General features: G+C 47.0%; 1 protein-coding gene across 1 annotated transcript in view; it reads left to right on the top strand.

The window, feature by feature from the left end:
• The first annotated feature begins 4,204 nt into the window (after window positions 1–4,204).
• Window positions 4,205–13,051, top strand: part of Cd38 (CD38 molecule) — a 39,973-nt gene continuing 31,126 nt past the window's right edge. The window contains exon 1 of the mRNA XM_052198518.1: window positions 4,205–4,591. Within this exon, the coding sequence (XP_052054478.1) occupies window positions 4,347–4,591 (245 nt within the window). The 5' untranslated portion in view covers window positions 4,205–4,346. The remainder of the gene's footprint in view (window positions 4,592–13,051) is intronic.

The following is a 13,051-nucleotide window of genomic DNA, read 5'->3' as shown; positions in this document are numbered from 1 at the left end:
ACAAAACTGCTCCCCTTTTCCACACACAGCCTGCACTCTAACTCACTGATAAACCCTTCAAACATTCTCTTGAACCTGCTCTGCCGGGCTGTGTCCTTCTCATTTTCTTCTTAGGGATGGAAAGAGGTATTTAAGAGTGTTTGCTGTTCTTACAGAAAACTGGAGTTAGGGCCTAGCACCCACATCAGGCAAGCTAGCTCACAACCATTTACAACTTCAGCTCTGGGCAGCTGATACCCTATTTTGGCCAGTTTTGGCACCCCACATAGAAGCATACACATACACATACATGAAATAATATGTTGGGGTTTTGTTGTTGTTGTTGTTTTGTTGTTATTTTTAAGCTTCTGTTAGTTAAGAATGTCTTTCTTAGCCGGTCGTTGGTGGCACATGCCTACAATCCCAGTGCTTGGGAGGCAGAGGCAGGCAGATTTCTGAATTTGAGGCCAGCCTCGTCTACAGAGTGAGTTCCAGGACAGCCAGGGCTACACAGAGAAACCTTGTGTGTGTGTGTGTGTGGGGGGGGGGGGGAGGGGAACAAATCCAAAAAACAAACAAAAAAAGGAAAAAAAATGTCTTTCTTTTACAGGAATCACCCTTCCAATTTCCTTTTTCTGGGATTCCCCCACTTTTCTGACTCCTACTTCAAGAATGTTCCCCAAGGTTTTGAAACTTCTCCATTCTGTCTGTTACACAGTCTCTCTGTGACATGACAACCCTCTTTATGTACTGTGTGCTGAAACCTCATGTTCCTGGTCATTTAAGGTCACTGATTGTCTTAGGGTTTCTATTCCTGCACAAACATCATGGCTAAGAAGCGAGTTGGGGAGGAAAGGGTTTATTCAGCCTATACTTCCATATTGCTATTTATCACCAAAGGAAGTCAGGACTGGAATTTAAGCAGGTCAGGAAACAGGAGCTGATGCAGAAGCCAAGGAGGGATGTTACTGGCTTCCTTTCCCTGGCTTGCTCAGCTTACTCTCTTATAGAACCCAAGACCCAGTCCAGGGATAGCACCACCCACAATGACCCCACCACCACTACCATCACTTGGTTACTATTGAGAAAATGCCCCACAGCTGGATCTCATGGAGACATTTCCTCAACTGAAGCTCCTTTGCGATAACTCCAGCCTGTGTCAAATTGACATAAAAAACCAGCCATACACTGATCTTAAATGGTTTATAATAGAATTGTGTGCTATCAAGCAGCTGAAAGAGTCAGATGCAGATATTTGCATCCAACCAATGAACAGAAGCTGGTGACCCCTATGGTTAAATTAGGGAAAAGCTGGAAGAAGTGGAGGAGGAGGGTGACCTTATAGGAAATGGCCTAACCTATTCAGTCCTCTCTGCTGTCAAGCCTAATGACCTTAGTTCAACACCTTGAACACACGTGGTAGAGAGAGAGAAAGGGCCCTCAAAGTTGTCCTTTGACCTCCACTCATGTGCTGTGGCATATATTCATACAGAGAAAGAAAGAGAGAAAGAGAGAGAGAAAGAGAGAGAGAAAGAGAGAAAGAGGAGGGGAAGGAAAGGGAGGGGGAGAGGGGGAGGGGGGAAAAGAGGGGGAGGGAGAGGGAGGGAAGGGGAGGGAGAGGGAGGGAAGGGGAGGGAGGGGAAGGGAGGGGGAGGAGGGGGGAGAGAGGGGGAGAGACGGGGGAGAGACAGGGGAGAGACAGGGGAGAGACGGGGGAGAGACAGGGGAGAGACGGGGGAGAGATGGGGGAGAGACGGGGGAGAGAGGGGGAGAGACGGGGGAGAGAGGGGGAGAGAGGGGGAGAGAGGGGGAGAGAGGGGGAGAGAGGGGGACAGGGAGGAGAGGGAGGAGAGGGAGGAGAGGGGAGAGAGGGGAGGGAGGAGAGGGAGGAGAGAGGGGGAGAGAGGAGGGAGGAGAGGGAGGAGAGGAGAGGGAGGAGAGGGAGGAGAGGGAGGAGAGGGAGGAGAGGGAGGAGAGGGGAGAGAGGGGAGAGAGGGGAGAGAGGGAAGGAAGGGAGGTAGGGGAGGGAGGGGCAGAGAGACTGAAAGAACTGAAGAACTGCAGGAACAAAAATGGAGAGGAGCCTGAGGAAAGGGAGGTCCAGGAGAGGCCTAAATGGGGATTCAGCTCAGGGGAGGTCCAAGGCCTGACACTATTACTGAAGCTATGGTGTGCCTACAAACAGGGGCCTATCATGATTGCCTCTGAAAGGCCCATCAAGCAGCTGAAAGTCAGATGCAGATATTTGCACCCAAACAATGGACAGAAGCTGCTGACCCCTATGATTAAATTAGGGAAAAGCTGGAAGAAGCTGAGGAGGAGGGAGACCTTATAGGAAGACTAACATTCTCAACTAACCTGGACTCCTGGGATCTCTCAGACACTGAGCCACCAACCAGGCAGCACATACCAGCTGACTTGAGGCCCCCAACAGATATATAGCAGAAGACTGGACTCAGTCAGAGAAGATGCATCTAACCCTTGAGAGACTTGGGGCCCCAGGGAGTGGAGAGGTCTGGTGGGGTGGGGGGTTAGGGACTGGGGTGGGGACATCCTCTTGGAGACAGGGAGGGGATGGGGGGGTGGGGGGGGACCGGTAGAGGGATGAAGTCTGGACTGTAAAAAAAGATTAAAGAATGTATTTTTTTAAAAAAGAAACAATACAAGAAAATGAGAGAGTGGGAGATAGGCATACAAAATGATTAAGCAAAATGACAACAAAACATTTAAAAATGACAACAAACATTTAAAAAAATAAAATGAAATGCAGTCTAAAAAAGTCCTCCTGACATATGGAGGTACGGAGACCTCCTCTCTTGCTGCCTTCTAAAGGATGTTCTGTTCATCCTCTAGTCTCCTGTACCTTAAAACAGAACATGGGTTCTGTCCCAGCTTTTGTTGCATCTAGCATTCCCTCTGCCTGGAAAACGTCCCATGAAAACCCTGTGTTCTGATCCATTATGTGACGAGTCTCTGTTTAAACAATATATGTCTTCTTGGGAAGGAGAGCCAGGAAGAACCTCTGTATTTTGAGGTTCCCACGTGGGATGAAGTATTTATTAGTGCATATGAGGAAGGTGGCAAACATCCTATCAACTCTAAAATCCTATCTTTGGCAGCCCCCTAGAGCAAGCTGCAATAACTTACATTTATTGAGTAATCAGTTATTCTGACTTAGGGACTATGCTAAATACCCAGGAGATATTAACTCATCTAATCAAAGCAAGCCGTGTTGTAGCTAAGGCAAGTCTCTGCTCACACCTATCTAGTTCAGAGAGGAAAGTTAAACTTAATGGCACTTTAAACGGCCAAAGCTGGGTTCGAACCTCCTGAGAAGAGGAACAGAGTGAAGCCGAGAATCTAAAGATACCTGGGCTGGGATTTTTATCAAAGCTCAGAAGTAGAGGTAGGCCGTTCATTAGCAGACAGTTGGGTGAACAGAGAGAGAGGGAGGGAAAAGGGGAAGAGAGAAAGTAGGAAATAAGGAGAGAGAGAGAGAGAGAGAGAGAGAGAGAGAGAGAGAGAGAGAGAGAGAGAGAGTCTTAGTCAGGGTTTCTATTCCTGCACAAACATCATGACCAAGAAGCAAGAAGTTGGGGAAGAAAGAGTTTATTCTGCTTACACTTCCACACAGCTGTTCATCTCAAGCAGGTCAGGAAACAGGAGCTGATGCAGAGGCCATGGAGGGATGTCACTTACTGGCATGCTTCTCCCGGCTTGCTCAGCCTGCTCTCTTATAGAACCCAAGACAACCAGCCCAGAGATGGTACCACCCACAACGGGCCCTCCGCGCTTGATCACTAATTGAGAAAATGCCCCACAGCTGGATCTCATGGAGTCACTACCCCAACTGAAGCTCCTTTCTCTGTGATAACTCCAGACTGTGTCAAGTTGACACACAAAACCAGCCGAGAGAGGAGACAGGGGAGAGAGGGGGAAAGAGGGGGAGAGAGGGAGAGAGAGAGAGAGAGAGAGAGAGAGAGAGAGAGAGAGAGAGAGAGAGAGAGAGAGAGAGAGGAGTCGAGTCTGTGCAGCCAGTGTCAAGTGTACAGGTGAAAGAAGGTGTTGGCCAGTAGTGTCCTCCTGAAGCTGTTGTTTGTGTCCCTGCAGAGGCTAAAGTGCTGTCCTCTCTTGAAGAGAGGTTCCGGTCAGTTTGCTCTGGAGTCTGGAAGTAAGCAGTTGGAGTGCCTGTAGGCAGCCCGCAAGCCTTATTAGTCCAGTCAGCCCCGTGGAACTTAGAAGCAGGAGTAGGGGGTGGGAAAGGAAGCAGATAAAAGGCAAGTGAAAGAAAGGAGGAGGGGCAGCCTCTGACCCAGCAAGCCCTGTGCTCTCTTCCTGCCTAGCCCGGGCCAGTCTCCAGGAGCCCAATGGCCAACTATGAATTTAGCCAGGTGTCTGGGGACAGACCTGGCTGCCGCCTGTCTAGGAAAGCCCAGATCGGTCTCGGAGTGGGTCTCCTGGTCCTGATCGCCTTGGTAGTGATAGTGGTGGTCATAGTTCTGTGGCCGCGCACACTCCTGGTGTGGACTGGCAATCCTACCACGAAGCACTTTTCTGACATCTTCCTGGGACGCTGTCTCATCTATACTCAAATCCTCCGGCCGGAGATGAGGTGAGTTGGCTTCTGAGGCTCACTCTAAGCACAGTGCACAGCGGGATGCCCGGGAGGGGCGGGGGGGGTAGGGTGGGGAGGGGGAAGCAGGCTGTGACGCAGCTGGAGCTCTCCCGGCGGGGGAGAACTTCCAGACTGTCCCAAACAAAGAATCTTGTGTTGTGTGGATCAGCTGGAAGCCGAGGGGCAGTGCTGAGCGGAAGGTCCCCTGTTTAAGTTACCAGAACACCGCCTGCCCTGACACCTCCGGGTTGGCAGTGTCTGAGATGGGGGCGCTAGTCCTTGCTGAGCTCTGCAAAGATGCTCGCTTCCCACAGAGGGCCCCGAACTGTGGGGCTATCTTTGGCCACAGTCGCGCTTCAGGGACAACGCTGACTTGGAGGCATAGAAACTTCACTTTGTCATTTGGCTTGTGGATTCCATCTGACACCGCCCCTGCCCAGAAAGTTAGGGTCTCAGGCCACACTTGACTAAGTGGCTTGCTGAGCATACTGTGGGGGTGGAGGGGGTCAGGAGGATTTTTGTGAATTCAACTTTAGTAAGGACTGTACAACTACATTGTAAATTCCAGGACAAGTTTGGGTTACAAGGAGAGACCAGACTCAACGGAAGTTAATTAATTTTAATGAATTACAACACAATGAAAAAAAAAAAAGCCCAAACAGCATCCTGGTTATTTTTTGCACCTGATAATTAATAAAAACAAAACAAGACAGACTATAAAAACTGAAATATTACTCATCAGGTAAGCTAAATCCATTTGGTGAGCCAGTGTAGACCCTTGGGAACAACATCTTCATCAGTCGATGGAGTCAGCCCATAGAACCCCTTCCACCCCTTACCAGCCCCAGAGGGAATGATTTACGTGGCTACTCCCTGGCATCATTTAGTGTGGAACCGATTTCTGAAGTCAAACAGAAAGCCCATCAGGCTGGGAAGTCATGTGCAGAGCCTAACTTCACATCCTGTCCTCAGATGCACGGGCTTCCCGGTCGTTCACGTGCTCAGTGGTTGGTGTCCTGGTCTTACTTGAAAATGTTCGTGTATAAACCCTCTCAGGGTCCTGATAAATATTTTGCTTACAGATGTTTACATGATATTGGTCGTTCAGTCATTCTGAGTAAATTCGCTGTGCTTAGCAAACCGGATGCGTGGAATTGGCCTGATGTGTGTTTCGTGCTAACCTTGTGGTGTGAATGCTAAACACTGGTTCAACCTATCCACTCGTGTGTGTGTGCAGTCACTAGAATTATTTGTGTGTATCAAATAATAATCGATCTAAACATAAGATTAACTAATAAAAGTATACATATTTACTGTGTGTGGATCTCTGTGTGTGTGTGTTTGCCTGTTCCACAGTATACGTGCAGAAATCATTGAATCTGTTCTCTGCCTCTGCTATGTAGCTTCTGGGAATATATTGGGATCAGTGGGCAGCAGCGGTTCCAGAAAGACCACAGGCCAAACAGTTCCACGTGAGGTTTATTGAGAGAGGAAAGGGTAAAGGTAGTGGTGGAAAGAGAAGAGGGGAAGAGAGAGAGAGGCATTCCTCTTATATACACGGATGGTGACGTTGCCACAAGTAAAGGTGAGCCCAATGGATTCTGGGAATATGGTGGCTGTTGCCTTGGCAACGGGTGTACAGGTCACACTGTCACCTATGTGATGTCACAGGTTTTGGAGGTCCTGGTACCAACATTCCTCCCTTATTATAAAGAGAAGGAAAAAGAGGAAGGGGGGAAGCCAGTGGTGAGAGGGAATGAGGGTGCTGTGTCTCCATGTCTCTTAAACTGCTTTCTGCTGCGTAGGGGTGTTGTCAATTTTGGGGTGTAGCTTACATTCACCATCAGGATCCACTTGGTAAACGTGTGCATCAGGTACCTCTGTGGACAGTGGCTCTTCTATGTAGAAGAAAAGTGTCTTACAGTGTTGCTAGAAGAAATGATTGATCCGTGATCTTAGCATTTGTATCTGACAAGACCAATATGGGCAGCCCCCATATTCATCTGGCCATTTTCTACAATAAACAAGTATAGAGATCATAATATTTAGATGGAATAACAGATACAGGGATGACTGCGATTTGGATCAGTTTCTAGCGTCCAGCTGGCTATGGAGCAGTTTCCTGATCCTATCTGGAAAGACTGTTGTCTGTGGTGGTTTCTTGAACCTCGAATCTTCAGATTAAGGACTGACCTGGATGGAAACGAACATCAGGGGAAGAAACCCAAGTCTAATCCAGTGAGGTCAAGCTCAGCTGCTGAGTAGAGTCTCATTTTCTGGGATTTGGGGCAAGGTGGTGGCCTTGATGTCCTCTGGAGCTTAACAGAGCTAGGTCCTGTTAGGGCTGAAGTGTGTGAAGAAGTCATTTTTAGGTGGAGGGATGAAAGGTTTGGGGTGAGACAGGTGGACCCAATGAGAGAATCCTTCGAGTTTAGCAGCTGTAGGGGTCATGAGAATCACCTTAAAAGGGCCCTGCCATTTGGGAGAGAGGGGTGAGGGCTGATGATGTGGAGAGATAGAAAGACTTGGTCTCCAATGTTGACAGGCAGTGGACAGGAGACAGTCTGTGGCCGTGGTAGATGGTGGTCAGCAAAGTTCCATAGGAGAGAATGGAGATGGCAAAGCAATGGGGTGAGTAGGTGGTCTGGGAGGGGAGAGCATTTAGGTGAGAGACCAGGAGTTAAGACAGGACATCCATACATGAGTTCAAAGGGTGAGATGAGAAGAGGTTGCTTGGGGAGAGCTCGTAGCCTGAAAAGAGCCAGAGGCAGGAGTTTTACCCAGTCAAGGTGAAGTTCCTGTGTCAGCTTAGCAAGAGTGGTTTTTAAAGAGCGATTAGTTCTTTCTACCTTACCTGAACATTGAGGATGGTAGGGAATGTGAAAATGCCAAGGGATGTTTAAGGCCTTAGATAGACTCGGAGAGATCTGGGATGTAAATTCAGGACCATTGTCTGACTGGAGGGAGGCCAGGACACCAAACCCGGGTGATGATCTCTCAGAGGAGGAGATTAGAGACTGTCTGAGCCCTTTTGTTAGTTGTGGGAAATGCCCCAGAAGGTGTCTACCAAGACCAGGAGGTACTTGGCACATTTTACAGTGGGCATGTGGGTAAAATCAAGCTGCCAGTCAGTTCTAGGAAGGGAACCTCTAGCCTGATGAATAGGAAAAGGGGTGCTACGATATTTCAAGTTGGAGTCCGACATCTGACAGACTTTACAAGAAGCAGTGATAGATTTTAAGAAATTTAAGTCCTCAGGAGTAGGCTGTAGGTGCATCTTAACAAAAGAAGACAATGCACAACTGTTAGGATGAAAGAGTTGAAGATAGGACAGAGTGTCGTCCTATCTTGGTGAGTTTCGGGGGTGGAGGGTGGAGGTGGAGATGTGGGTTGTAGTGTAAGGATGTCCTGGGGAAGGTGAGATGAGTTTAGCCCCCTAAGGGCCACAGCTCTAGCTGCCTCATCAGCTGGTTGTTTCCCTTAGAGGCAATAGAGTCATCCCTCTGGTGGCATCTGCAGTGGACAATCCCAATAGCTGTGGGGAGATGGGAGGCCTTTAGCATGGTCATAATGTGGTTTGCATTAGTTACTGATCCTCCTTTTGTGGGAAGTAACCCACACTCCTTCCAGATAGCAGCATGGGACAGGAGGATATGGAAAGCATATTTGGAATCTGTGTAGATGTTGAGGGATTGTCCCTGTGTCAGTTGAAAGGCACGGGTGAGAGCTATCAGCTCAGCCTGTTGACTAGTGGTGTGTACAGGAAGGGCCTGTGCCTCTACCACCTCGGTGTCTGACACTATGGCATAGCCAGCTTTTCTAGCCCCTTCATATAGAAAGGAGCTTCCATCTGTATACCAGGTATAAATGGCTTGAAGCAATGTGCCCTCCTGTGTGTGTGAAGGGTGAGGTAATAGTTGCTCTAAAGTCTCAGTGCAGGAGTGAGACAGGGAGTGGTTAGTATCAGGTCGAGGAAGAAGATTGGAAATATTAAAGGAGGGGGAAGATTGGAAGGTGAGTGTGGAGTCTTCTATTAGTGCTACCTGAAGAGAAAGAACCCTGGAGGGAGGGAGAGTCTGCAAGCCTTTAAAGTTAGGAGCTGTGACAAGTTATGAGAAGAGAGGACAGTTACCGATGACTCCAAGGTTAGCTTCTTTGCCTCTCGAATAAGGAGTTCAGTGGCCGCTAAGGTACGAATGTAAGGTGCCCATCCCTGGATGGTTAGATCTAGTCTTTTTGACAAGTATGCTGCAGGTGCAAAAGAAGGTCCCAGAGTTTTTCAAAATTTACTGGCTTTAAGGCTGCTTTTCTAAGACCGGGCAGAAGGCATATAATAAATCTGTCTATGGCTAAAATCCCACCTGCGGAATTATAATTCCACTGAGGATCCTGGTCAGGTACTGCCTCAGATCTGATCGGATATGTTCTGTCTGTTTGGTGAATTTCATCTGCATGCGTTCTTGCCTCTTCCCAAACTCACCTGTGTTCATCAGGAAGTAAATTATTAGTAAGAATCATGTGAACATCATGGAAAGTCAAGCTCTAAGACTGAGTGATGTACTGGAACTCCTTAATAAAGCCGGAAGAGTTAGAAGTACAGGAACCCAGCCTGCTTTTGATTTGAGAAAGTTCACTCAGCGAGAAAGGAACTGCACTCTGACCAGACCATCAACTCCAGTCACTTCCCTTAGAGGAAGGATCGGTCTGGGTCAGGTGTTCTTGGAGGAGAAGAACTCAGGGATCTGACTGTGGCCTTAGAATGAGTGACAGGAGGGGTAAAATTTGGTGCCAGTTCAGGGTGTTTGGAGCAACCTGCAGGGGGCACAGAAGGAGGGGAGGGGTCTGGAGAGGTCGAGCTAGTAGGCTCCAGGGCCTGGTGAGAAGAAGAAACTGAGGCAGCAGTTTGGGTTTTCACAGACATGGGAGGTGGCTCTTTGGTGGGATCAAGCGTAGCGTCATCTAGTGGAAGGTGGGTAGGTTTCATGGCTAAGAGAAGTTGGGGTGGGGGTCAGGAAGAGCAGAGGGAGGGGTTAGAGGAAGATAGATGAAAGCTGAACATATAAAACCTCATTCCATTTACTGGACTGCTGGCAGTATGTATGGACGTCTCTTAAAATGATTGGGTCTAGAGTGCCATTAGGTGGCCATTTGGAATTATTATCCAAAGGGTATTCAATCCAGAATTGTCTATGCTGCAGCTTTGGTCTGAAGGAAGTCTGGCAGGATTCCTTTTCCTCCTGGAACCATAGAATTTTCCTGAAGGCTTGAAAAGGTGTGGCCCACTCCCAATTATAGAAGGTGGTGGTCTTCCTACAAGGCCTTAATATTATTTTCATGTCCTAGAACATCTTCACAGGTAGATACGTTTGAGCACATATCTGTGTGCTGTTGCCTCATGGAGATGACACTGCCAATGACTCTTCTGTTTCAAGATTTTTTTAAATGCAGAATCTATTGCTGGGTACCATTTTCTATGTCTCTATAACAAACGACCATTCCCCAATGCAATGATTTCCATTGAGAACCATCTAGGTTTCATGATTCTGCAAGCAGACAGGGATTGTCTGGAGGCCAACTTGACTCGATATCATCTGGGTCTGCCATCACCCAGGTCAACATTCAAGATGCTAAGCTTTCATGAATGCCATCTTGGCTCAGCAGAGAAGTTGTACCTCTCTTTCTCTTTGTATTGTCTCTTCATAGTCCCCTCCACAAGGTCCTTCCCTATTAGACCAGGGTCTCTTCATGGTTTCTACAGTCAGCTGGATCCTCCTAAAGTTTTAGGCTCTTGATGGGCTTTTCCTCAACAGGTCACCAAGCTAAGGTCAACTCAGAATCAACAGCTGGAGAAACAAACTCTACTTCTCAATGGGAGTAGTATGCTTCTCAGTGGGAGGCATAGTGCATTTTGTGGGTACCCCCAGCTCTTCACATTTTGCACGGGAGCATCCTTGTTTCTGTTCCTACTAGCCTTTTGTTATGATTGTTCTGTTACCTCTGTTGTTACCCTTAACAACCTCCCACAACTAGATATATAATGAAAAAGAAGAGCAGGTGACTCATGTTGAATTTGGGGATTATTATGTAGTGATATATATTGAGCACTCAGATTAATGCTTAAACCATAGTAAGATCTAAATATTTGGTTGAATCACACAAATAACATATGAGCAAATATATATTACAAATAATATAAACAAATCCATAATAAATCTACCACCCCAGTATCACATTTAAATCTATCAATCTGTGTTTAGGTTATTTAGACTTTTGTGTGTAGGGGGGTAGTTTCTTTATAAGCTGTATGATTTTTGTGGGGGGAGGGGCAGGGATGCAATTGCTATAACTTTCAAGGCAACTTATGAAACAAAGTTATTAATTTGAGGCTTGTCTTTTGTCTTAGTTAGGGCTATGAAGAGACAACCTGACCACAGCAACTCTTACAAAGGAAAAGGTTTAATTAGGGATGACTTACAGTTTCAGAGGTTTAGTCCATTTAGTCCTGGTGGGAAGCACACAGGCATGGTGCTAGAGTAGCAACTGATGCACAGGCAGAAGAAGAAGGGGCTAGCATGGAATTTTGAAACCTCAATGCCCACTCCTGAAGACACACATTTTCCAACAAGGCCACACCTTCAACAAGGCTACACCTCCTAAGTGTTTCCAAAGAGTTTGTCAACTAGAACCTAAGGGGCCCGTTTGCGTCAAAGCCACCACAGGGAGCCCAGGTTTAGAGGGTTAGAGTTCATGACCATCATGGTGAGGAGCCTGGCAGCAGGAAGGCAGGCATGGTGCTGGAGCAGTAGCCAAGTGCTCACATCTTGGGGCATAACCATTAGGTGGGGTGAAAGAGACCCACTGATAATCGACTAAGTTTTTTCAAAGCTCCTCCAACAAGGCCACCCATCCTAATCCTTCCCAAACAGTTCTACCAACTAGGGACCAAGAATTCAAATATATGATTCTGTGGAGGCCATTCTCATTCAAACCACCACAAACTTGCTAAATAAGCCAGGTTGGCTAGCCAGTGAGATCTACCTGTCTCTGCCTCACTAGCCCCGAGTTGCATGCTATCATACTCAGGCTCTTAACAGGAATTCTGGAAATAGAACTTGGGTCCTTCTGCTTGCAAGGCCAATACTTTACCAATGGAGCCATCTCAACACTGCAGATCTTATTTTTAAAACTCATCCTCATAAGACTCATCTACTGTCCGATCTTTTGCTTTCTGTGCTGGGTGTCAGGGTTAATTTTCACTGTCACCTTGATCATATCACTGTTTATTTATAGCATAAACCAGATGCACCTTTTGCAGAATTTCTAGAGAGCTTTAACTAAGAAGGAGGATTCATCTGAACATGGGCCAGGGGCACCATCCTGTGAGCTGGGATCCTGGGCTGGACAAAAATTGGGGAGGGAGGAAAAAACAGCCATGTATTAGCATTTGTCATCCCCTCTCTCTACTTCTTGGACAGGGTCACAGAGTAAGTCACTTCTGCCTCCATGCCTTCTCTGTCATGGTGAATTGTTAGCCAAAATAAACCCTTCCTTCCTTCTTCCCTCCCTCTTTCCCTCCCTCCCTTCCTCCCTTCCTTCCTTAAATTGGTTTATATGAACTGTGATGGTTAATATTGACTGTCAACTTGGCAGGGTCTGGAATCACCTAGGAGACAAATCTCTGGGCGTGTCTGTAGGGAAGTTTTCAGATTGGGTTCATTAAAGTAGGAAGACCTACTTTAATAATAATAATAATAAGTGTGCATAGTATCATTCTGAGAACTTTGGGTTTGGGCTGAGTAAAAAGGTGAAATCCAGACGAATACCCACATTCATCTCACTATGCTTCTTGACTGGGGAGACAATGTACCCTGCTTCTGCCACCTTGGTAGACTGTGACTCAAACTGTGAGCTACAAGAAAGCTTTCCCTTTAAATGTGGCTTTTGTTACGTGTTTTCAAAGGGAAATAAACACATCAGTTATTTGTTCTAAGTGACAAGAAAAGTTACTAACTTGTGGGGTTTAAACCTGGGGTCTTGGCTGAGCTATATTCCCTGCTTCATGGGAAAGTGGATATTAAGCTTTTCCTTGAAGAGGAAACTCAACTCTCTTAAGTTGAACCAGAAGTATTAAATATAGAATACTCCTGAGCTATCCCTCTTGGTTCCTCTATCTTGACTAAGACAGTCCTAGACATGCTGAGAGACACATGTCCAAGATTCAACACAGTGTACACAGGATACTTACAGTATCTCTTGGCTCTGTGGGAAAGTGTGACACTCAGAACTCAGGGTATGTGCAGAGATAGGAGAGGGCCTGAGGATGAGATAGAGATCAAGGAAGGTAGATCTCTAGAGAGAGGTCTGGTTGGTAAGACTTAAGTTCCATGACTCTCCCATCTTGGTGAAGATCAGCTTCTTCCATGGATGATGGTGATGCCAGCTACTGATGTGAGTTGC

Source organism: Apodemus sylvaticus, chromosome 11 (genome assembly GCF_947179515.1).
Source record: "Apodemus sylvaticus chromosome 11, mApoSyl1.1, whole genome shotgun sequence".
Taxonomy (NCBI): Eukaryota; Metazoa; Chordata; class Mammalia; order Rodentia; family Muridae; genus Apodemus; species Apodemus sylvaticus.
This window is presented reverse-complemented; position numbering and strand designations above follow the sequence as displayed.